Source organism: Micropterus salmoides, unplaced genomic scaffold (assembly GCF_014851395.1).
Source record: "Micropterus salmoides isolate LMB-PRFRI ecotype aquatic unplaced genomic scaffold, ASM1485139v1 Ms_hic_scaffold_14, whole genome shotgun sequence".
In the NCBI taxonomy this organism is placed as follows: domain Eukaryota; kingdom Metazoa; phylum Chordata; class Actinopteri; order Centrarchiformes; family Centrarchidae; genus Micropterus; species Micropterus salmoides.
The window spans coordinates 13,698,592-13,724,816 of NW_024040485.1; the positions used below are offsets into that span (position 1 = coordinate 13,698,592).

Below are 26,225 nucleotides of genomic sequence, written 5' to 3' on the forward strand. Positions count from 1 at the left end.
ATGATTTGAAAACATTCATTAGTAGGGCTGCAACAGGAGAATAATTGATAATTTAGTCAAACTGTCAGAAAGTTATGAAGAATTCTCATGACATTTCCAGGAGCCAAATGAAATTTGGATTTGGATTTTTTAATCTCATTAACAGTTCATAGCCTATTGAATCAGATTTTTAAAGACATAAAACTGACTAAGTATTAAATTTCAGAAGTGGGATGCAGTTTGATAAATTATTTAAACAATTATTCAATTCTGTATTCAGCATCACCTGTCACTGTGCCATTCCAAGCCATTTTTTAAAATCACAAATAAATATCATTATTTCAGGAAATTAACATCCTGTAAAATGATTTCCGAGCAATCGACTGAATACACCAAATGTCACTTAATAATGAAACTGCACGTGAAATAATTTAAAAATTCATTTATTGTTTCAGATTTTTTCGCCTTTGTTATACAAAGATGTTAAATAACTTAAATACATTCTTACCAGTCATTTGTGATCTGTTTATACCTACAAGCTATACACATGAGGTAGAGGAAAATAATTTAGAGTTCCCATAAGACATGAATAAGTGAACATGGACAAAGCTTTGTTGGTGTAGTATCATCACAAAGGGCAATACATGGTTGTTGTGTTTTATCTTTCTTTTACAAGCACAGCACAAATCCTAACAAAAAGTACATGTACATGTAAAGTGATCCAAAGGTGCGTACAAACAAGTCCACACTGATGCATTCATGAGTTTATACTGCATCATATAACCAACATTACAAAGTCTTTTCACAAAAAAAGTCGATTATACAAACAGATCAAATCCTATAAAAATATTGTTGATGACTGTGATTTTGTCTGAATACTCTCAAAAATGTGTCATGATCGTGTGCATGAATAAAAGACAGCTAAACGTGAGTTGATTCTAAATTTGTTAGGATTTGTTAGTGCTTAGATAACAGCAATTGATGAGATATGAAATGAAATATGTTTAAAGTATACACTGCTTTTCAAAGCCTCCACCCCAAAAAGGAACAAACACCCATAAGAAAAACAGAGTAAAAAATACAGGATATAAAATCAATTTAGACTTTGACGTTATTTACACTAAACACATGCTCTTAATATATTTTAAAAATAATTTATCTTTAATTTTTTTCTACAAAACAGAATTCTGTACATGATCCACTGACGACTAAACAGTGCAGAGCTTTTTATTTGAGAATGTGGACGACTGTGACGTCTAAAAACCGACCAACTGCTGCATCATGCGCCTCTTCCTCCGGAGAAAATTTTAGGCCTATGTACAATCTATAAACAAACAAAAATGCACTCTGTATGCATTCGGTATTCCTGTCATGCCTGTTGTGTATCCTTTCAATAGTGGAGAACCTCAGTGTATTTGGGCCGAGGTGTGTTTGTGTGTGGAGAACGCACACACCGAAAGCTGTGGTTGTGCTTCGAGTCTCAGCATAGCTATTATGGTTTCCATGTAGCGTGCAAAGTTCTATCTATATGTTTTGACCAGTCTTTATTTGGTATGCCTTCTCATATCAAAATGCTTGGAATTCATCTCCTTAGGACAAATAAACCATGCAAGGCTCTCTTCCTAAAGCATGAGATCGCTAATGAGAACCGTGGTTTAATTTTGAATTTTGTGGTAATCATCGTTAAAGACTAAACTATCTGTAAATGTAAAAGCCATTTTTAATGGATGTTTGGCATGGTGTTGTATTGCTGATTACAATCGATCCCTCATCCTAACATTTGTTATTGCGACCAATTTCTGTTTCAGTTGCTTGTGAGAGTTGAACATGTGCCTCACTTTTGTCTATATACCACAGAAGAAGAAACCTTTGCTATTTACAGTTTTTTTTTAATTCGGCACTGCACTGTATCCATAAATACAGATCTTAAAATACTTTAAAGGGCTTCTGGGCTTCAGTGCGTGAATGGCGCTATAATACAAAGCTGGGTCCCTCACTCAGTAGTTAATTCACACCCATCTAAAACAAGGCATATATCTTATAGTATATAGCAATGTTCTCAGAAGCTAAATGCTGAGAATACAATGAAATATTATTGTCTGCATTATTTGTTTGTAAAGAGGGATTTCTTATAATATTAAACTTTGACAGCTAGCCTGCCTCCATCCAAAGGTAACAGAATCCACATAGCAGCACCTCCAAAGTTCACTGATCTATATGTTATATCTTGTTTCTTTAATCCGTACAAAAGCTGAAGTGTAAAGCAAGGCAAGACAACATGAGATATAATATGCAAATTGGTGAGCTTTAGACGTGATGATCGGCTGATTTTGCTGCCCTCAGATAGAGCCAGGCTAGCTGTTTTCCCCGTTTCCAGTCTTTGTGCTAAACTAAGCTAACTGGCTGCTAGCTGTAGCCTTTTATTTCCTGGACAGACATGAGAATGGTATATTCCTTTAAACTGTCACTGTAGTTGCATGGCAGGGTTCAGTATGTTGCATTGTGTTAATTGTCTCAAGCAACAATTTGAAAAAGCTAATTAACTTGTGTATTATAACAACTTCACTGACTTCTGAATGAAGACAGCAGGTATGTAAAACCCCAATGTTTGCATTTAGACGTCAATTTGCACAGAATTACACAAATTTTACTCATATAAAATATATTTATATTAGCTACGAGACTTACGCATTCATCTTCACTCGAGCAACTCTGCAGACACGTCAAGTTAGATTACCTTCTTAGTTGCCCAATACCGTTTGGACTGACTGACGCAGCGCCCACTGTATGTGCTGCATGTCTACATGTGTTGAATATGGCTCAATCAAATCGTGGCAGCTAAAGAGGAAAGAAGGATGTGAAATGGCAGGGGGCTACATTCCTCCAGTTCTCCACAGTTTTCTTTACAACTTCAAAGTATTCAAAGTTAAACAAAAACAAAAAAGCCCTCTAATAAGTAGATTTGAGCTCTGCAGAGCTCCACAATTTCAGATCTGAGTCACACGTGGACCATTTGCTGGTCAAGTGATCACCTGTTGCAATGATGTTGGTTATAATAAAAAGATCACTGTACCTCCAACTTGGACAACTTCACTCCTATTTTATCCAAATAGTTATAGTGGTTTAAGTTATTCCCTGAACACTGGTTCGCTCAAGGCCGAGAATAGCCTAAACTGACTGGTTTAGTTATTTTCTGTTAATGCATTTACTAACAGCTTCATATTATATTATTTAAAAAAGAAAAGAAAAAATGAGATCTTTTTTTCCTCCCTGTGAAGGAGTAGTCCCAAAGGATCTATAAATTATCCACAGCAAGACGACGGACACAAGTGTGCTGCTTTCCAAAGGGCCTTGTCGACATGAATCAAGAAGAAAAAGAAGTGAAAGCACACAAACAGCAAAACATTTGTGTGGTTAGTGGTTTGTTTTAACATAGTTAGATAAGTGGCTTGTATAATATCATTACAATATAACTGAATTTATTTACATACATATACAAACACACATGTGTGTGAGTGTAAATATGTGCGTGTAGAGTAAATCTTACACCCTGTCTTTTTTTTTTTTTCTTTTTAGCAGTCTCTGAATATGGTTTTCATTGCCATAAAAGTCGTCATTCGAACTCCCTGCCCCCTCACTATCTATCACATTTCACATATAAACACACACGTAAAGATTGACAAACGCACACACATACACACCATTCTTCTTTGGGCAAGGCCCCAGAAACCAGTCTGTTACTGTCCTTGTGTCGGATCCTCATTAACTGGATGCTAATCTCTGTTTTTTTGTGAAAAGATGCAATGGGATTTTTTTTATAGGAAAATAAAAGCTTCTCTGTTCAAGGCAAAACCATGATAAAAAAGCTTGAGATGTTGACCCAGTTGTCTGAGAAGGTCTTTTTTTCATCTTTCATCCCCCAGACACAGGAGGGCCACAGGAGCTCTGAAAACCAAACCACAGAAATCCCTCAAAGTGCTTATTGCTTCTCCATCGGCATGCTCCTCTTTTGTTTGCAGAACACTGTTCCGAAAGTGGAGGCAAAACCTTGTTTGAGAACACAACCACTCCTCTTCAACACAACCATCTTTCACTTGCTCCACTGATCATAGGGGCTTACAGGTGGCTGGTTTACCCTTTGCAGGTATACACCTCTTCTCTCTGTGTGCACTGCTTGCATTCGACGTAGCAGCACCAGCGCACCTGGCACTGGCAGGGCCGGGTCACCTCCCTACTTTGAGTGTTATGGCCTCGCCCACAGCAGATAGCGTCACAGTTCTTGTCCTTGTAGCACTTGCGGGCTGCCGTGCCTGACGAGTACTTGCTGGGTCTACAGAAACTGGGCGAGTCCTCGATGTGGAGCAAGTCCATAGTGCGAGGTATCTGATCGTTCAGGCCGGGCAGGGGCTGCTGCTGCTGACTCCGGCCTGTGGAGATCTCTCCCTCCCCCGTGGCCTCATTGGTGGAGCTGCCAACCTTGATAGAGGTCTCGTAGCGTTGCTTCAGCTGCTTGCCGATCTCATGGAAGGGCTGGAGCTGCCTCCAGCAGGTCTGGACGGTGCAGGAGCCAGAGACACCATGGCATTTGCATGTGGTCTCCACTCCGGCCTTGATTACCTGGTTCCAAGATAATGAAATACTGTTAAATGCCACGAAACATTAAAGGAATATAATGAAAGCTTTGTAATTTAATGCATCTTTGTTTAGTAAGTAGTATTTCAAAGAGCCAAATTACCCAAATATGCTCACAATTAGACTGGAGTAAAGTGGTTTGAGAGGAATGTAAAGTCACAATTGAAAATTATTACATCCACTGCTCTTTAATATCGTAATAAAAACAGAGGTTTCATTTATTGTATGTGAACTCTGAGCAACATGATTCTGAAGGAGAACAATATAACACTTTGTCTAAGCCTTCATATAAAAGAAAAAGACTATTAGTTGGTGGGAGGATGGATTTGTTATGATAACCATGGATGACATTTTGATTAAACTCAATAACTGTTATTATGATAAGTGAGGGTAGTTAAGAGAAGTACTCTCAAATAGACAATCCATTCAGACAGCCACGGGAAAGAGGAGACTTTAATATGTAGACGCTGGGCACTATTCTTGTCGTCATTTCTGTTATAACTGTGTTTTCTAAGATCAACACAATCATTATTGTGGTAATTATGTCATGACACAAATAATATGCCATGCAAACAGTTGGAAAGAGAAAGAATAGTAAAGACAGTCTTATTATGTAGTCCTTATATAAAATCATCTGCAAAAGTGGCCACAACACGTTATTTTAACGTTACTTGACCTCTTCGCAGCCAGCCAAAGTTCATTTCAGCATTAACCACAATGTCAAAAGCAGTGTGTGTGTGTGTGTGTGTGCGAAAATCAATGACAAAAACACATTGTCTTAGACAGGGTTTGGATAGCATCTACAGTTCTTTTCTCAGACTGTGAAAGAGATCGGGGAACAGGAAGTGCATATTCATCACACCAGCAGGTCAAGAAAATTTGATAGGTCAGCTTTTAAAATGTCGGGGGGGGGGGGAGTGGATGCAGAGGCTAGCACATTCCAATTTGTCCGTGTGGGAATTCATCCTGAACGAATGCGGTGTACCTCACTACATGTGCAAATCACAAAAAAGAGCAAAAACAATGTTGTAAATCTTTTATCACAAATAAAATCTCCTAAGAGATTAGATTTTGGAGAGCCAAGCTGAAAAGGAAGAGCCTTCATTGGTCTTTTGGGAGGGTTTTTTGTCTGCTAACAATTGGGAAGTGTGCCTCTGCTATAATTCATTTTGAAACCAAAATGAAAATGGCTACAATATGAAAAAAAAAGCTGAGTAAAAGCAACAGATTCCAGACCTTCAGTTTGCTTTGGCTTGATAGATTAAGACTATTCCCTCTTTTTATTTTACTATTAAAAACACTTCCCAGATGAAAAAAGAACATTTTTGTTCACCACAAACAATTTCTGAATTTTGCCAGAGCACAAATGAGAGTTGGTGCCTATCTAATCTGGGAGAGAAAACCAAATATTGACATTTGAGCACTATCAGCTTTCACCAAATTTACAGTGGCAATTACTTTATCTTAGAGATGCTTGAAACTCTACACTTTTATTTCAGTAATTTCACTCTCCCATGTATAACTCATTACTCATATCGTCATTCTCTTGTGGTCATATTTAATTCCTCTTTGGTCATTTTAACCATATATTTGTACAGTGTGTTTTGTCTTGAACGGCATTCATTTACCAGCACTGTGATGTTTAAACTCCAGCATTACAAAAACAATACCAAAGATATGGTGGTAGAGTATATCCGGGATAAGGCGCACAATGAATTGACACTTCATGTTGCTGTTTACCTACATAATTGCAGCTGAGACTGTATTATATTATCACAGTTTTCCCACCGTTTAACTGATTCATGATAGCAATTAGCCACTATTTATGTTTAAATACTGTCTGTGGCTCAAAATGAACTCTGACCCAACTCAAGCCGTTTTCCTGATGAGTGTGTCTTGGTTGGCCTCATATGTGCGTTATATCTCAAAATGTTTTTTGCTTTCAACAAATTATTACTTTAATAAAAAACAAATGAAACTGACAGTTGGGTAAAGACACAGCTATGAAATTAGTGTGAAATTAACTTTTTCCTGTCGTTTGAATATAACTCCCTAAATGTTTCTAACATCCCTGAGTCAAAGTTACAAATTATTAGCTAATAAAATACTTTTAAACTGTCAAAGTCACCGATAAGCTATGATAATCAATGGAGGAGTGAATGGAAAATGAAAGGTGACCTTAAGGTGCACTCCAGCAATTAAGTATTGCACTTCCATGAAGTGTTGTGACTCACAAGAGACAGATTAAAGCCAAAATGGTCAAAATTGATGCAGCAGAGGCCGAATTATTCAGACTTTTTGTCCCTAGTACGGGTCAAGCTCCAAGAACACTGAATCATACACTTTCCATAATGCAACTGGATAGCATCCTGTACTTTCTGCCTGGTAAACCTTCCACACTGTTCAAACTCCAAAACCCAGTTTGTAACGAAGGCTTTCTGTTAAAATGTTCTAATCTCCAAACTGAGATCAGCTTATAAAGTACAGCAACAATGTTAGCAAAGATTCTGTATGCTTATTTATACATTCAGCAGACTTGGAACAACATTAGCATTCATTTGGAGTCATGTTTCTCATCATTTGCTCTGTTTTGGTCTCCAACAACTACTGGAGGTAAATATATGGCTCTTTAGATGCTAAATGCCTCACTATGTTCACCAGCTAGTGGCTAACTTTGTCTCTCTGCCATTTGGCGCTGAGCTGGTAACAAGGGGTTTTAGTGTTTCATTGAACAGCTGCCTGTTGTGGCTGGAAATGAAACTGATGATAGCAGAGACAATGAACAAAAACAGCCAAGTTCTGGCTGGGCAAAACAAAACAATGAGTTAAAAGTGTCACAGTTGGTGCTGTGACACTTGGGGGTTGTGTTCCTTTTTTCCCCCCTGTGGTGTTCTGTGGGCGTGTGTGGGTATGTCTTACACTTGGCAGGGAGCTGATCACCTGGTGGAGTTACACACCTGCTGGCAATCCTTATCAGTGCCTCGATGTGGGGCTTCTTCAGACTCATTGCCAGATTATTCCAAACCTTCTCATGGTTGAGTACTTCAGGCCAGCTTTGTCTCTTGAGTATTTAGTTTGCTTCGAGTGAGTTCTCTGTCTGGACCAGGACTAATGTTTTTTTGTTTCTCCTTTTCTCAAGATACCTGCACCCGGTGTGTTTTTGTGTTGCCCGGAGGATCTTTTGAAACGCTGGCTGCCACTTCCCAGGACTGCCTGCCCCTACTCACACCTCGCCCTTTTCCACACAGTTCTACTAGTCACTCAGTTCTTTGTGAATAAATCTCTTGACTTTAACCCGCCTCGAGTGTTCTGGGTCCACACCCTAGTCCACAGTCCTATACATAACAAAAAGATTCTAAAATGCTCGGTAGAGCTGAGGGGGAACTGCAGTGTTTTAACTGATAATTTTAAATCTGTGGTTTTGTAATTACAAAACCATAGTCATCTTCTGACTGATACTCAACACTTACCTTCATGCCCACATTTGTGTTGTGCATGTCCACGCGTGCGCGCAGGTCTTTGTTGGAGCGTTTGCCCAGGAAGTCCTTGACAAACTTGTTGGCGTATTTGAGGTTATCACCGCAACCTCCCCACTGCCACGCCTTGCGGTTCTCCAGGTCCGGGGCTTCGTCACACGTGCAGCGCTCCATGCGTCCTGCGCTGCAAGCTTTGGCCATGGCATGGGTCAGGCCCGCCGAGGAGATGGCATACAAGAAGGCTGTCTCTTTAAATCCTGGAAGAGCAAATTGGAGAGTGACAAATGAGAGGCAGAGAAGTATTCAAAAAAAATTGTCCTGGACGAATGCGGTGTACCTCACTACATGTGCAAATCACAAAAAAGAGCAAAAACAATGTTGTAAATCTTTTATCACAAATAAAATCTCCTAAGAGATTAGATTTTGGAGAACAAAGCTGAAAAGGAAGAGCCTTCATTGGTCTTTTGGGAGGGTTTTTTGTCTGCTAACAATTGGGAAGTGTGCCTCTGCTATAATTCGTATTCCAAAAAAAAAAAAAAAAAAGGAAAACCCATACCTCTCTTTAGTATGTTGGCTCGGTGGCGCCCCTCTAAGGTGCAGTTCCACCTCTCAAAGCGGAATTGATACTGGCATTCTAGGGCGCTCATGGTGATGGCCTCTCTAAGGGTCTCCGCCACGCCCGGGTCTCGTCTACACATCCTGCGCTGCTTCTTTTCCAGTTTGAGCCGGTCGCACAGCTTGTAGTGGGCCCTGCCCACGTTCTCCTCTGGTAGAGAGTTCAGTGGCAGGATAGACAACGGTTCATTACCTGTCAACCTAGAGGGAAAGATCACAGACACACTCGGGTCAGTTAAAACTGCGCACAGAGAGGGAGTGGATACATCTTGATAAAGGTTCCAATAAAGTGCAAGATGCTGACTTTCCTGGATAAACAATGAGACCTACCAAGATATACTTCATAAACAGCACTGGAAGCACAGCTGGGGTATATAATGCTCAAAAGTTTGGTTAATGTTCAAATGAATTCAGCTGTTCAGTGGTTAATGTTCTGGGGAATTCAACATTTGCTGGAGATTGAGATCAACCTCCAGCACAGGCGTGCCTGTGTATAGAGCAAATTCTCTGCAGAGGTGGAAAAGTTCTTTCTTTTCATAAGAAGTTCCCGACACTGTTCTGTCCCTGTTTTAGACCTCACACACTAATCAAGTCACAGCACCAGCAGCTTATAAACCTACACGGTTAAGAATTTCAAATTGAGATTATAATTTATATAAGTAATAAAGCATTCAGCTGGTATGGGGACATATTTTAAACATGGCATGCAGTGAATGTGACAGTCATACCATATGCATGTGAAACAGTAGCCAGTGGATACTTGGTTTAATTAATTTTTTTATTTTTTTATTTTTTTGGGGGGGTGGGGGGGTAGTGTTGTAGAAATTTAAACATGATCACACAGCAGGATTTACTCTGTCATTATATAGAATCCCCATAACAAAAGTCTAGTAGTATACAAGCACCAGTATCAGTTCTAAACATGGTATGGAGAACATGTGGTAGACTTGCACTCCTTTCGTCAGTTTATTTAAGGGAAGCGTATATAAAAACACACAAAGCAGGGACTGCCACATAGCTGGCAAAACCAACGACCAGCGTTCTGAGGTTGTGATGGGGAAAGCAGAGCATTACTTTCATAAACACACACAGGGGACATGACTGTCAGCCTGTGACCATTTTGGTCACACCAACTGACAGGATTGGCACTGTAGCTGTTCATTATGTGGAATTTCTGGCCTTCTTTACACCCTTAAAGTGAAACTGAAGAATAAATGGATTTACAGAACTCACAAAAGCACACGTCTTCGGGCCAATGTGCCTTTGCAGATGGACTTGGATACTATCTTTCATTTAAAGTCTCTTTTGTGCATAGATTGACACCTTGCTTAATGCTGCATTGATAAAATAATTCAAAAACAAAGATAAAGCACACCATTTTGCAAGTGAATGTCTTGACAGATGAAACAGGGATTTCAGAATTATTATGTGATTAGTTTACCTTAAAAGGAGGTACTTGAAATCAATATCACCAATAATTATTAAATTTATTTTTGGCATTGACATATAGTGTCACAGCATATTTTATGGACATTTGTTACATTGAACTTAAAGATAACCGTAAATTGTGATTTAACAACATTTAAAATTTTACAACCAATCTGCCTTTTAACATCTATTTAGACAATTTATGTACTAATATATCACAACATTATTACAACATCAATCATGAACTGTCCATCACTTCTTGTGTGCAAACGTGTACATACAGCCAAATAAAGTAAAAGAGCTATAAGACTGTGAAGAGTAACCACAAATGGGAAACCTGCCACACAGTTGGATTTTGCCAAGCAGTGTGTAATAGAAATTGTTCCAAAATATTTTTCAAAGGTGCAAAGCACCTGCTGGATGTCTACACCGGTTTAGTTAATGTACCAGAGGTGTTGATCAGTTATGTCCATTACTTACATTTCCAACTTTTTAACTGAAGATTCTGTCACCACTCATATTCATTTCAGCCTCTAGCAGAAGGTCACAGTAGTTGTTCAACAAGAGTTTTATTTTATTAAGTCCAATAACCGACTGAAATGTTTCCCCTCGAGTCCTCAGTTTCAAACCAATGGACTTAATAGTTCACATATGATATATGATATTGTCTTTACAGTGCATTCACAGCCTGTCAATTCAAAAAAGAGGCATCAGGATTTGTTTTCAGATTGGGTCAAATGGTTTCCTTTTTTTACAAAGCATGTTTGCCTTTCCTTAACTTGTCCGACAGCTATGAATTTTCATATGGAAACCTGGCAAGCTGTGTCTTGAAAGAGATTGTTCTCCCAACACACTTAGAGTAAAAAAATGTATGGTTTGAGGCGTAGAGAGCAAGGCATACGCAATGCACGAGGACCGTGTTTCTCTGTGAATAACTGACATTTTCCTCTTATTTGTTTCATGCTTTGTTAGAATACCCTGTTCTAATAATGCCAAGGAAACATATTCAAAGTGCCAAAACAAACAATTCCAGCAGACCCAGTATGTTACATGTGACTGACAACCGTTCCACAACATTTCTATGGCAAGCAAGCAGTCAGGGATTGAATGATGGCGCCACATGAAGTACCTGCCTAAGTCCATTTGGAACACCAGCTGGGAATTAAAAATCATGTATTTATATATTTAAAATTCTCACTCCACCAGGAAGCAGTCTGCTATTGCATATTGATTGAAATTTTACTATGTATAGCTTAGCAACAAACGGTGGTCTTAATTTACTCAATACCACCAACATGACGTGCACATTCCTCAGTAAGACATGCATAGTAACACGTATCAGCTTTAAATCACAGCCTACATGCCTGCCAAAACAAGAGACCATTAGAGTGACAGGCCTCAACTGTCTGTGAGACATCTGTCTGTCTGACACAAAAAGATGGTCTGAGCAGAGCTGGAAGGAGGCCAAAGATGACATGACACTGATCTCATCGCTACCGTCTCTGCGGCTTTTTTACACAAAGGCATATTTCTAGCTAGTGACAATGACGGCCCGGGGGCAAAGCGTGGAGGGGAGAGATTTGAGAGCGGAGAATCTCTGCGTCTCCAGAGAAGGAACTACTCGCCGGGACTCGCTCGTGCGCATGTTTCCGCTCTGTGGCAGACCAGAAAATAGTCAAATAGTATCACAGATGTGCACTAATTCCATTTCTGTGTGAAAAATACCTATCTATTTCTTTTCTCTTTTATTTATTTATTTTTGTTTTTACACACATGATCAAAAGCAGAGTTGATCAGCAGAGTTAAAAGCAGAGTCAATAAATCTTCTTTATTAATTCAAGTTTGCTGGAAATTTAAGTCAGTATTTTCTCTGGATGCAGGACTGTGACCCCTGCTGTCACACAAAAGGGTCACACATTCCAATATGGTGATCTGCAACAACAACAAAAAAATATTCTGTTGTTTGCTGTTTGCTCATTCAACTCACTTCGAGGAAAGGAGAACTGGAAAACAGTGCAATGGTTGAATCACAAGAATCATTAAAAATCTGAAATCTTCAGTCAAACTGAAATCATTATTGTGTTTTCAGAAAACGATGACCACTTTTGAGGGATAATGGAAAAATACGCCCACATCTCTGACAAGTCAACGACGCTCAGTAATTCTATAATAATGGACCCTTTGTAAAGGGTTTATACGTTGTAACTAATGGCTTTATTAATGTTAATAAGCAATTTATTAAAGCTTTACAGATCAGTTATAAGCCATTAATGACAACAACTTTTTCAAATCACTTGACTGAACTGTATGACCACTATCCTTTCACAAAAAGGCTGCATTTGATCTGGACCATCCTTTTTGGGCATTAATAAATGGATTGCCAACATTTTAGGGCAGCATCAAATGATAATTCTTTCATCCATCCATCGATCTGCAGATTATCATTGTTTGTTTATTTTATGAAACAAACAAACAAATTTTTTTTTGTTTTGTTTCATAAAAAAAAATTGACATAGCTCAAGGTGATGCCTGGAATTAGCTTGTTTTTTTCCAAAGAACCCAAACATAGTCGATTTATTAACGTATAAAAACAAAGGAAAATAGCAAATTTTCCTATTTTAAAAATGTAAAAGCAGTTTTTTGTGAATTATTGATTGAAAATGGTTTAAACAATTAATGTTTTTTTAAATGTTGCCCATTCATTTTCTGACAAATGACTATTCGATTAATCGTCTAATCTTTTTATAACATTTATACCATCATTAGTACCAAATTTAAAGATCAGCACTAATTAATTATTTATTAACTATTAATAAAGCAATTAGTTACAACTTATAAGCCTTTATTAAGGGGGCCTTATTAGAAGGCAGTACCAAGTGTATGCAGTTGCTTATCTTAAAGATAAATATTAGTTGAATAGTAAGTGAAGCTCACTTACACAGTATGTCCACCACACTGAATTAGAAAGTATGAACATGCAACTCTGTGCTTTCACATCATGGACCATTTTCTGTAGGTGTTTTTATTTGAGGTGTTGGCACAGCAACACCAATTACGCGTGGAATATAACACCAACATATAAAACTCATTATTATCCTACGTGAGGTGGGATTCTTGCTGATGTTTGCTCAGCTTTGCTTTTTCCATTCACACACTTGCCTCCACACACTACACTCGCAGACATCACTGACCCACTCTCACGCCGCGCCTCCTCCACTGTCTTTCACTTAGTACCACTGGAGTTTGTTTAGTCCTTTCTCTCTACCTGTCGTCACCTCCCATTGACCGTGACATTTACTTTATATACATTTTCCAATGCACCAGGTTCAGTGAAAACGGTTCATTTCACACCGCGGAGCCGATCCCTCAAGGAAATCATTGACTAGCACTAAACTTCACCATCATCACTCCCTGTCTGGCTATACATTACAGCCCTGGAAGTGACCCTCAGCTGATAATTCAGCTCGTTCTTCATTGGTTTGGTATGGAAACAGTTAAGGAAGTGTAATAATACATAAACTCTTAGACCGTGGAAAACATTATCTCTCTTACTTTAACTTTCTGGACCTGCTCTGTGTATAGGGTACAGATACACATAGCATAGTAACTGCTGGTGTTCATATACTCACACAACCATATCTAAACAAAGGCAGCACAGTCCATGTGGTAAAGATTAATCTCAGGAGACTAAAGCCTTATGTTGTTCCTCAAATATAAGTCACTTTGGATAAAAGCATCTGCCAAATGAGTAAATGTAATGTGATGTAATGTAAAGCGGTCCAGACAGCAAAATTTACAAATATTAGATCTAGTGCTCATACAATTTGTGGAACAAATCGATTAAATCACTGGTTACATATTTTAAAATGCAAGGAATTGCAGTTATATTATTATAAAAGTGAATATTCTTGGGCTTTGGACTTTTAAACATAACCAAACTTAACCATAACCAAAGAGTAATCAACAGATTAATTGGTAAGAAAAATTAGTTTTTAAATTAGCATAAAATGGGATCCAGTGTCTGTGCTACTGTAACCTTTACAGTATCCCCTTCAGTACATATCTTGGTCATAATTCCTGGAATCTTTTTTTAAATGTTTCTTAAGGTTATCCCTTAAAAAATTATTATTGGCTGATTTTCTCACATTTCTCCGGTATCGGTCAGGCTTTAATTGCTGCCATTTTTAGATGTTTTTTCACTTACCGCAAATATTTGTAACTTCTGCAGGTGACATTCGCATTTGAGAAACAAGTAATATTACCAATACTTACAATAATGTTACAGTCAATACGGTGTTTTCAAAGGAAAGACTCTCTTTGGTGTTTCAACTCTTGATCAAAATCTTTGTAGAATTTTGAGACTACTACAACAAGTCACCAAAGCCAACATATTTCATAATGAAAACAGCAACGCAGCAAAGTGTGTTTTGGCGATTTTCAATCAGTGTCTGTTTATCATCTTCACTCCATAAGACTAACAGGTGCTGTCTAGGTTTATTTATTTAGTTACCATGTATACATGTGTGTGCTTGCGTGCATGTGCACATGCATATGGGCTCTTACTACCTTAAGTCAACACCTACAAGAGTCAGTCGTGGCTGAACGAGCCCAGGCAGAAAAAGCACAAAGCCAAAGTTTCTCCATCAGCCTGAACTTGCAGATTGTGTGGTCTGGTGTCTCCTAGATCACAACCAACCTCTCCCCCTTCTCTGTCTCGTTCTCTCCCCCCCCCTCTTCTCCGAACTTCCCCTATTCCCACTGGTCAATTACTCTAAATGAATGTCAATCATTCCACCCAGCTGTTGGCTCAAAACAAAGCCCCCTATAGACAAAACCACCGGTGTCTACAAATGTAACCTACACAAGACAATGACAGACGTGAACATTTGTCCTGGAACAGTTCAGCTGTCATAAAGACAAACTACCATGCTCACCTGAGATTCATCTGTATATATTTTAAAAATTAAACATAGAGTTTTTGGAGGAAACTAAACTCGCCAGTGCTGATCTCCTTTTCTCTCTTTCACTTTTTCCTCCTGCATTTGCAGTGTTTAAAATGCTCCTTTTGGGGGGGGAAAAAGTGTGTGCTTTTCTCAGAAATGTTGGATGAACTTCAGACCACCCTGCCCAAGTCCCATCTGGTGTATCACAGCCCAGGCCATGCCAGAGGTTGTAGGAATGTGAGTGTGTGTGGTGTTTTCCCTCTGGCCCACTCTAACTTCGGCTGACAATGTGCTCCACAGCTTAAACTTGAATAATTGAAGAAACCATGAATCAGTGTCGAATGACTCTCTGGTACAGGGAGTCTCCAGACTATTGTCCAACTCCAAGAAGTTTATAAAAGAAGAAATCCTCCACTGAAATCAGACATTTTCTCCCCAACAGCCATACTGACACCATTCATTCCCTGAGTCATTAAAACCAGAAACAGAGGAAAGAGTAAACGATTATGTATGAGGTTAAGATAAGATTAGTCACTGGTTGAAAGCACTGGGTGTTGTGACTACTCCTAACAAGCTGTGACTGACACAGTACAGTAACATGACAAAACGACTTTGAAAACAAAGTGGTACTGGCTTGGGAAATAGTAAGGCATTATTAGTTAAGTAATGAGCCTTTCTGTGTATTGGGGATGTCATGCAACGTCTAGAAGCACTGCTTTTCAAGTCTGCTATCTTGTATGACTGAACAGGATATGACCTAATGTTATGTCATCTGCTGTCCCTTCTGGTCATTTACAACCCACATAGGCCGTGTCAGACTACTCCCACTAATGGACCGAGTGAGTCCAGGTCCTGTACATTGCGCTCTCTTGATATTTTAAATGTAAATGACATGATGCATTAGGCTTTTTCAAATTTGTATTCTCAGTTTTTCCACACAAAACCTTGGACTCTCTTTTTCAATTCATAAAAAAGGGGGTTAAAGTTACTGTTCAGCCTAACTTTTTAATCCACAGCCATGAATGTGAGGGCTGGTAGCTGAGCAGTAGGACTACAGGACCTGGGTTTGGGAATGGGAGCGTGGGGCATGGTAAGAGGTTTAACTGCTATGTGAGAACTCAAGGCTTCTAAGGTCAGCAGCTCAGTTATAGTCACTGTGTGACTGGCACAGATTGGGCGCGCAGCAGTGTCCGCATGACTCCCCTGTTCTAGCCTACACCATGGCACAGAGCAGCCCTGTACCAGCACACCAACGCACCAAACACGTTCAGGCACACATACTGTACTCAGCTCTCACCGGTTCGCACATGCTGACACAAGACCCAGTCTGCGGTTGTTTGGTGAGAGAGCAAAACTGTTTGACAATAAACTTGGTGCAATTCTACGAAGCAGATATTTAAAATTGTGCAGAGACTGGAAATGTCAGGTTTGTTCAGTCCCGTTACACTGGGAAAAAGCACTTTTGTGAATAAGCCGAGCATGCAAAGTCAAACCGCAGAATCCAAAACAAAACAGTAGTTGTTTTGAATGACTCGTGCCTCAGTAACTGCAAGGGGCTGAGTTCATTAACGGGTATTTACTCTTACAATAAAGAGACTAGTTCTTTCCTGCAAGGCCTACAGAACACAAATACAAAAACTGAAAATGCAACACTCGGTTTTTATTCTGCTGTGAAATACTGAAGCTCAAACACATGTTGTGACAGTAATTACCAGGCCAAAAGATGGAAAGTGTTGTTATTTTGCCTCACCTGACAAATATTGCTCAGTAGCAAGAATTTCCATGAACACAAGTCATTTATCGCCTGCAGTAAAAAAAAGTTGGACTTTTGACAACTGACTGATGATTAAAGCAGCTGTAAGCTGTTGAAAGTCATGCAAATGTGCAATATTCAATGTGAGCAGAGAACGCCTGCTGTGCGCAGTGCCCATTTATGTCAGTATCATCTGACTCTGTACATTCTCAAACTAATGCTCAAGCAGTATGGAAAAATATGCCTTCTGGGGCATACCTTAGTCTATGTAATAACACACATATTTGAGTAGAGCACCTGAGTGCATATCAGGTCAGGCTTCTATAGAATTGTGTTTATGCAAGATGATCATCCTGATAAAGTGCAGTTAAAGCCTTTTCAAATATTGCAGTTTTGAAAAGGTTTGGTCAGCTTTCTTTGATCCTTTATGAAATGATAAATCTTTGTAAACAGGCACATGAGATAAAAAACAAGATTTTATGTTAGCTGCTGCAGAAAGACAGAAACGGGAAAATTGATGGGAAAAAAACCCAAAACACCCAAAAGTTAGATGTGAGAAATGCACTGATATTCTCTAGAAGACCAAAGCCTAAAGTGAGGGTTTGTCAATCTACTAATCTTGGCACACGTGAAGTGCCATGTCTCTTCTATCCCCACAAACCAGGCAGAGAAAACGCCTGTGGTCAAGGATGGAAAACACAGGACATAGCGGTCGCACTAACTAGCATCATCTCATCAATGCCTGACCACTAAAAGTATCTTGAGTCTATATTAGTGTTCCTGTTTTGCAAATTGCCCATGTCTCCAGCTCCATCTGCAAAGATCATCATCCATGCACAGTTTTACCAACAAGAGTTTCCTTCAACGGGAGTTTCCCTCCCATATCTTCTGACTATCCACCAGTGAAGTGCACAGCTGACTGGTGGGACAGTCGTTTTAAAAATCAAATATGTCTTAGCTGCGGTCTCTCTGGCTTTCTGATGACACCAGAACTCTAATTCCTTAGGATGTGAGCAGGCCAAACAAAAAGCCTTACCAAACCATGTAATATTCAGAAATATTCAGAGAAAAACATGTTGTTACACAGTGTGAACCCCATTACAACCCACTACAGACCTCACTGAAACCTTCATAACAAGATGTGTACCAATCTGCCATTTTTGATGATTCAACCTGTAAAATAAACAGTAACACTGGGCATTACATAGTTTAGAAAAGACATGATATTCTGTGCAGAGGCAGGATTTTTTGCTCTGTAAGCTGAAGTTGAAAGACACTTCACACGTGTCATGCAAGATGACCACTGCTAAGCACACGTAGAACTTTTTTTGCCCCCATTTCCTAAATAATTTTGACACAGACTTGGCTGCTTTTACATTTTCACATTTAATTTCCCACTCTCCTACTGTTACACAAATAGGTTACAAAGTGCTGATTGAGGACCATTCTTCACTCTCAGAAGGCGCTGCACCACCCTGTGGCATCCACAGGCATAGCAGGCCTTTCCACAAGGATGTTTGAGAACAGAACACTCAAAGCAAAGCACAGCTTAGTTCAAAATCCGGATGTATCAAACAGAAATATAAAGAAAACAAAGCTCTCTTTTCAAAAGGCCATGCGGTCTGTTATCTAAGCCTCCAGGTTTGCGTGATCTCACCACGCCACTCGGTCACAGCACCAGTGCTGAGAGAATCCTATCTTCTTGGCTCAAAGTAAAGTGATACCCTTTGAGGTGTGGTTATAGCCACAGGATATCCTATGAAGTTGGGAAATCCCTCTATCAACGGTGCTCTCCACCCTGCTGCATGTCAGGGGCTAATCAGTCCTTAAGGCCTGGTAATGAGACGCCCGCCACCACTGTCTGCCAGCCTGAGCCCACACTAACTCTGCTGCTCCTAATGAGTGGTAATCACCCAGCAGCTCCCCACAAACCACTGGTGGGATGCCGGCACGCACATGAGGCAGGCAAACCAGCAGACAGGAGGAGAGAAAGAGCAGGGGACCAAAAGAAATGTTTACAATGAGCCGCTTAAAAAACAACTTGTAACATTTCTGTGCAGTGCGAAAGACATGAGCCTCTTTTAAACTGTTAAACGCGCTGCTGTTTGATACACACCAGGAACTAATTCAGCACAGTGATTAAAACCTTTTACAGCTGCAAACTGAAAAAGCACTCCTCAGTAAATTTACACACATCCCATTTGTTATCCTGTTGTTTTTGGCACTCTGCCTCACTTAATGGAGCGCGGAAAACAATGATACCAACTGAAAGGGCATCAGCTCTGCTTCAGGAACAAGCTGGTGATAGAGTGCTTAAGGATATTGCTGTGATTAAACAGCAAGCAATAGCAACCACTATATTTGCTTCTTCCGGATGCTGCGGTGCCTCGGTGATTGGTAAATCTCAGTTGCATGACTGTGGGCAGCCTTCCTGTATGTGTCGCACATGAACTAAATAAAAACAAACTCTTGACTCAGTGTTAGGACTCACATTCAGCACAGTTTATAAGACCACAGAATGACATGCCTTTTACCAAAACTCAAATTTAAAACCAAGAGAGTCGTCTCAGAGAGCACTCGGAGCCCTGACAGGGTCGACTGAGCAAACAAATCACTTCCTTCTCTGACAGTTTACACAATATCTCATCAAGGTGCTGTAACCTATTAATTCAAGTAAGGAAAGCTCAGTGACCATCTCCGATTCAAACTCTAATGATAACGGATTTAGCAGAACCAGCACCTGCCACAACAGGCTGAGGGAAAGAAAATGAGTGCTCACATTCTTGTGGCAAAGGATGACAATTTAAGCGGGTGCTTGACTACGCCAGGAATCCCACCCCACCCTCGGCTGCGCAGACTATGGGCAGGAGAGATTGTGTTTATGTTACACTTACGCTCCACCGCACTCTGGAAATTGGGTATGCAACATTGACCCTGTATTTTGAGTAAATCAGTACTCAAGGGGCCCTAGGATGCCTCATGTTCATGGAATATTTGTTTGAACAGGTTTGTGTTAGTATGTCCCACAGTCAAACCAGAGCAGGACTCTGCTGGAGTGTCACCGGTGTTGAGTTTCTGGGAAGTTGGCCACGGGGCAGTCACATTTTGTATCTGTGTCCCCTGCGCAGGCTCTTTCAGTATGTTTCATGTTCCTCAGCTGCAGGGCCAAATCATTCACTGACGCTCATTCATATTCCTTCCTCACCGAGCCACGGAATAATAAATCTGAAGTATCGTAATACCACATGTCTCTCTGCACTACACAGGCCACAGATAGAGAACAGACTGACAGAGGGAATTGAAAACAAGTGCTAACTGAATAAGTAAATATGCATTACCATTAGGACCATTAAGGCTGATGTGAGTGCCAATTTGGCACATCAACCTTAATACTGCCTGCCAAGGGCGACACTGCTACAGGGAGTTAGACAGAGAGCGGGGTTACATTTGTCCTTCTAATGCAACTTTAGAGCTGAAACCAAAGACAGAAAGTACAGATGCGTGCACGAGCATTACAGATGACATTTTCCTGAGAAGGGCTGCGATGTTTCCATCATACAGAGCTATTGCAGGTGCTATTCAGCCTGTTTGCATCACCCCAGATGAGTGCCAACACTCTGGTGAGAACAACACCCAAGAGAACAACATTTACAGAGACGTGTAAAACAGTGTTAATTACAATAATCAGGTTACTTCAGAGAGTTTGGTATCCAGAAAATGATTCAGAACTCCCAAAGTTGCTCTTCCTTTTATACTTTTCCCACAGTTTTTCAACTTTTCATAAGATTTTCATATCAGCATACCTTATTAAGGATAGCCTATAAGGCTTAAACCCACTACAACAGGTCGACAGGTCCAACACACCAGTCTAATGGGCCCTTAGGGGACACTTCCTGTGCTCTCTTGCAGATTCACAACAGTTCCCAGATCACCAAACACTCCTGGATCCTGCACAACACCCATACCTACCATAAATTTGACTCTGCTGGAAAGGTTTCAAGTGTCATCACTCCACAGTCTACAGCCATTTGTCTCTGTGCTCGTCTGCAATGTTTGCAGCCAAGGGGTGCACTAATAACACCCATCAACACAGATATTTGTAGATAGGCCTACTCCGGAAAATCACCAAGATCTTGAGATGAGATGCCACCGTGATGGTTTTTTAAAAAGGTACATTTTGTTTTGTCAATCCATAGATTAGGTGTCACTTTGGGTTTTTTGGGGGGGGTTGGGGGTAAAAACTCTTCATTTCCAGGTGAAACATGGCTGCTCTCCCACCTTACATGCTGACCTCATTTGAATGATCTTGGTTTCCCTGCAGGGTAAGTTCTTCTGTGACTAAGACCGAAAAGAAAACCAAGAGTGCAGTTCATGTGAGCAGACAAACCGGAGTTCGGTGCATTAGTAGCCACTCTGAATTGGAGGTCATAGAGGGATACACCTAAAATCCAAGGCGTTCCCTGGGAATGACTTACTTTGAAATATACACCCTTGTGCTCTTTCTAAATTAAACATTATTGTGTGTATGAGGTGATTCATGAAATGCTCAATTTTTCAAATTGATTTTTTAACACGTGTTCCAAGTGTTTTTTAAAGTTGATGGAGGCAGCAGAAGAAGAAAAAAAAAAAAACCCTGCCAGAGTTGTGTGATGTTTATGCTGGATGGGGGAATTTTCTGTGCAAGCTGAGCAGACGTTTCGGCCACCAGTTCAGTCAGTCAGATTGCTTTATTGTTACCAGCTGTTGAGTCTGAGGCATATACACTCACCTTTCGCTCCGCGGCTGTTTTCAGAGTCGACTAAGGATATGATTTTACAAGTGTTTCAGCAAAATAATCACTCGACCGCTACCTGCCATTCAAGCTTGCCAGGGGTTACTTTACAGTGGGCGCTGGCTCAATTGTCAGGGAAAGAATGGGTTGAACTCTCCCCGGCCAACATTACTTCGGGGCTACGTGCATCTACCTATAATAGATGTTGTGTTTACGGGCCAGTTGCCTGCTAAGATAATCAGTGACCCTGCTTGTCACAAAAAAAATGAATTGTCAGCAGCTTCAGTGAGTCCAGATCATGTACAAGCAACCTGCAGCAGCCACCAGCTGTGAGGCCGCTGAGCGCTGCGCGACCGTCGCCAAATGACACCTCGCTGACCCGCAGATATTAGTGCAATCAAAACAACTCATAAAAACGAAATGAACGACATTGATTTTGTTGCAGACTCGCTGAATGATGTATTAGGCTATGTGAAAGAACGTTTTCAGTGAGTTAAAATAGAGAAAAAAAGAGAGAGAAAAACTTGTTACCTGCTCTGGACTTCAGGAACCAATCAAATCAATGAAAGCAGCAGCATGGACACACTGTATGTCTGTCAGTCCTTACCCGAAATATGCTGCGGTTGGTCCAGGCAAGTTGAGAAGATATACTATAACTGTGAACGATAACCATCCCAGGAGTAGGTGTCCATCCAGCATTTTGCTGCGGCTCCAGGGCAGATCATTTCGTTTCTCCTGAGTAGCTGTGTAAAATCCCTTGTTGAACGTTCAACACTTCTTATACAGAGAGGAGTTTCGCTGCGCTCCTCCCATCAGCAGAGAGAGAGAGAGAAGAGAGAGAGTAGTATGGCAATGCAAACAGAGAACTGGACTGATTCACAATTCACTCTCAGGTTTCCTGCAGATAAATCTTCTCAGTTGTCTTAGTTTTGATTTGCATGGCAGTTTCTCCTCAGTGGGCGTTTTAAGCACCATACCGCCAGTTTTTGTGCAGACTGAGATCAGTCTGAGCCGGCCTGTATATGATAAAATACTTGTTTACTTTCAGTCAGTGACAGTTTATTTCCAGAATGGAAAACCCTGAATTTGTATAATCCAGCACAAGCAGGATAATACAGTAATACCAGCCCATATGGGAGTGTATGGAAGCTCATTTTGGCTGTAGGTACATACATAAAAAATAAGTACTTTACTTAACTATTGTACTTAAGTACAGTTTTGACATAGATGACAAAACAATCTCACCACAAGGGCGACTCTGCTGAGGAAGACCGTGATATGACTGAAAGCTCTGAACTGATGCTGAAAGATATACTGGAACAATTTTATAGGCCTAAGTAGACTATTTTGTCAACTGCTGTTTCCAAGGTTAAAAATGAACTTTCAATTAGAAGTTCTGAGATATCAGAATGTTTGCATATTATGCTTTACACTTCTACTTCACAAACTTTCAGAGGCAAATACTGCACTTTTTCCTGTACTTAATTTATCTGACAGCTGGAGTTACTACTTTGCAGACACACAGGAAACATATCAAATATGATACATTTTGTTATCCATTAAACTGTCCAACTGTCTTAACAAGTTAAAATTAGAGCCACCTGCTTCAGCTAAAACATTAAAATGTATTAATTCACTGGAGTTATTTTTCTGTATAACAAGTAGCCTCCTTTTACTTTTGATACTTTAAGTGCATTTTGCTCAGATTCCCACTGATGTTTTTTTTAAGATTGTAAAGGTAGGATTTTACATTTAATGGAGTATTTTACATTGTAGCATTGTTATTTTTAGTTAAGTAATACTTTCCCACCACTGCTGCATTGTGTAGAAAGGTTTACTCACTCTCTCAAAATGTTATAGACTTTGCATTATAAACTTGTTTACCCATATGCCCCATATATCATCATGTCTGTGCTGATTGATCATATGCTGCAGAAAAGGATGCTTAGTAGGTTTTGGGTTAAAGATTGTCTGTTGAAGTTAAATATCAGTCTGGTCTTGCCTCTTGCGAGACACCGCGATCAGTTCTCCTGAGCCATATACACTCAGGTGAGTTCATCCACAGTTCACAAAGAGAGCAAATTTGTCCGCAAATATAACTGTAGGCGATTTCACAAGAGATGAAGACGAAACCTTTAATCACTTTGCAAAATATCATATTGAGCACCATAAATCAATTGGCAAACTATCAATCATTCTGGCAAGTAACCTGAACCCTTTGGCAGGCCTGCTCTTGAAAAATATTTACTCTTCCTACGCATTTGATTGCATAAGATTTGGAGATTACCAAAACATTTAGTTATTGTCACAGAAAGCCTTCTCGAACATGCAAACACTGTTGACTCGCTTGTATTTGAAAGTTACATATTTGTAAAATACATACATGATTCAGCAATAGATTCTTTTGTTATTCATTTATTTTCTTTTTCTTTTGTTATTTGTTTTTTTCCATGTTATATGTATTATTTCAAAATAGATGTTTAAATGACAGAAATTCCCAGGAACATTTCACTATGATGACAGCTATATTTACAAGTTTCATCTTAAGCATGACAGCCATAATGAGTAAGACTCCATATTCCAATTTCTTGTCTAAATTGACCTCTTGATTTGTAAATAATATCCACAGACCGTTTGCCAGCTGAGAAGGTCTTTAGTCAGGGACAACCCTACTTAACTCCTGTGTAAACACCTTTCAGTGGCTTAGCTACCACCTGACATCTTTTGTGTCCGCACACACCTTGATTTCTGGCACGTAAAGAGAGAGAGGTATCTGAACTTGGGAAGGGTCCAGGTTTTCTCAGCTACACCTGGGGAGCGCTCATGCCAGGATTTGGGATGAAGTCTATTCATTCCCAATCTCAAACAATATCCAGCCCGTTCACCGCAAATCACAAACAGCCACAGATGGGCCAAGTGGCTTCCCAGTGCCAAGTTTCTACTTTCAGTGTGTAAACAAAATAAATTAGAGATTAAAGTGAGCAAGCTTGATAATAACAGTTGTATGTTTCACATGATATTGGATCTCCCGTAAACAGATCACCAGTTATTCAACTTTTGCAATGGTGTGTTATTTGATGAGTATGAGTGACTGTGACAGGTTGACTTGCAGCACTGTGGAAGGCTAAAGTTTGGCATTTTGGGAACTACGCTAATTCGCTTTCTGGTGTACAGTAAAATAAGCAGATTAATAGAAATGTCATATCTGCCCGTTGAATATGAGACTATAGCCAACAGCCAGTTAGCTTAGCATAACAAACAGCTATCCATCTACCAGCAGCTCTAAGCTCATCAATTAACAAATTATACTTTATTTGTTCAATATGTTATTAATATGTGTTTGGAGTTCAGACAACTCTGAATGAAGAGATCAGAATATCTAAAATCATTCTGTGTCTGCATGTGTAACCTGTAAAGCTATGTTAAGAGCCGGACTATTTTGTAACTTACTGAAGTCTCTGCTGCCTGGCAACTCTCATGCTTCCCATGTTTCCAATCTTTGTGCTAGGCTAAGCTAACCAGCTGTTGGCTTTGGCTTCATTTTAATAGATATGAGAGTGGATATCTGTCTTCTCATCTAACTCTTCACTCTCCAGTAAATAAGTGCTCCATAAATGTCAAACTATTCCTTTAAAATTTAAAATGTAAAGTAAACGCTGCTGAACTGATGCTGAACAAACGATAGTCGATAGATACATACTAAGCAGTCACAGCTAATGTTGCAAGACTTATGAATTTGCTGTGTGCATGATTTCACTTTGAACTCACGCTCAATATCATTCATTAGAATTCACACAGGTGAGCGCATGAAAGCACAGGAATGCATTTTTTTTTAACATTATAAGCTTGTCAGTCATTCCTGAAGGGCAGTTATTCAAAGCCTATAGGCCCCCAATAAGGGCCTTGCTCCTTAATAACACCTGGTTTTAAGGAGATCAGCGGGAGGGTTTGTCAGTACATGACAAGAATGGACACTAATCCCAAGCAATACCCACTGGTCCTGCATGTCTCTTGAGTGGGATAACTGATTCCCACACCCTTCTTAAAACACACTCGGCCCCTCTTCTCAGACCCGGCAACCAAGAAAACAGAGCTTGTTTCATTCTGGTGTCGAGGGAACATGGCCATGAGGACAAAAGCGTGTGGGTTGTTTTGTTTTTTTAACAGGGTTCCTATGTGGGTTGAACTGAGGGCTGTCATAAGTGTTGTAGGTGGTAGCAGAAATTTGTTTGGTAATGGACACTAATCTCTTTAGGCTGTCAAGAAAGTTTTTCCTTCCCTGCTGTTGGAGATACTACCTCCTTTACCATTTTCTGCCTCTCAGACTCTCCCTTGGAAGCTAACATGCATGTATAAATGAATAAAATGCATTTTAGACGTGAATATTATTTGTCGGAAAATAGTCGTATCACATATCCCAATGAGAAAGTCACCCTTAAGTAACGGTGTAGAAAAGCTCCAAGTGTGACTAGAATACTCAGTTCAGATTAGAGTGTTAGCCTCCAGTGTTACATTTCTTTGCAATTACAATGAGGTTCCTCTGGGCATTGAGGTTAGTCTGTGTACCTACTATTCAAATGAGATGGAATGTGCTATGGGATGTTGATGGAGTTTGAGGTATTTCCTTG

At 39.9% G+C, this 26,225-nt stretch overlaps 1 protein-coding gene across 1 annotated transcript; it reads right to left on the reverse strand.

Moving 5' to 3' along the window:
- Positions 1 to 406: 406 nt before the first annotated feature.
- wnt9a (wingless-type MMTV integration site family, member 9A) lies at positions 407 to 22,425 on the reverse strand. The gene is given in 4 exon segments (XM_038717799.1): positions 407 to 4,596; positions 8,082 to 8,344; positions 8,644 to 8,903; positions 22,205 to 22,425. Coding segments are annotated over 4 exon segments (1,215 nt in total). The 5' UTR covers positions 22,411 to 22,425; the 3' UTR covers positions 407 to 4,110.
- Positions 22,426 to 26,225: the final 3,800 nt, after the last annotated feature.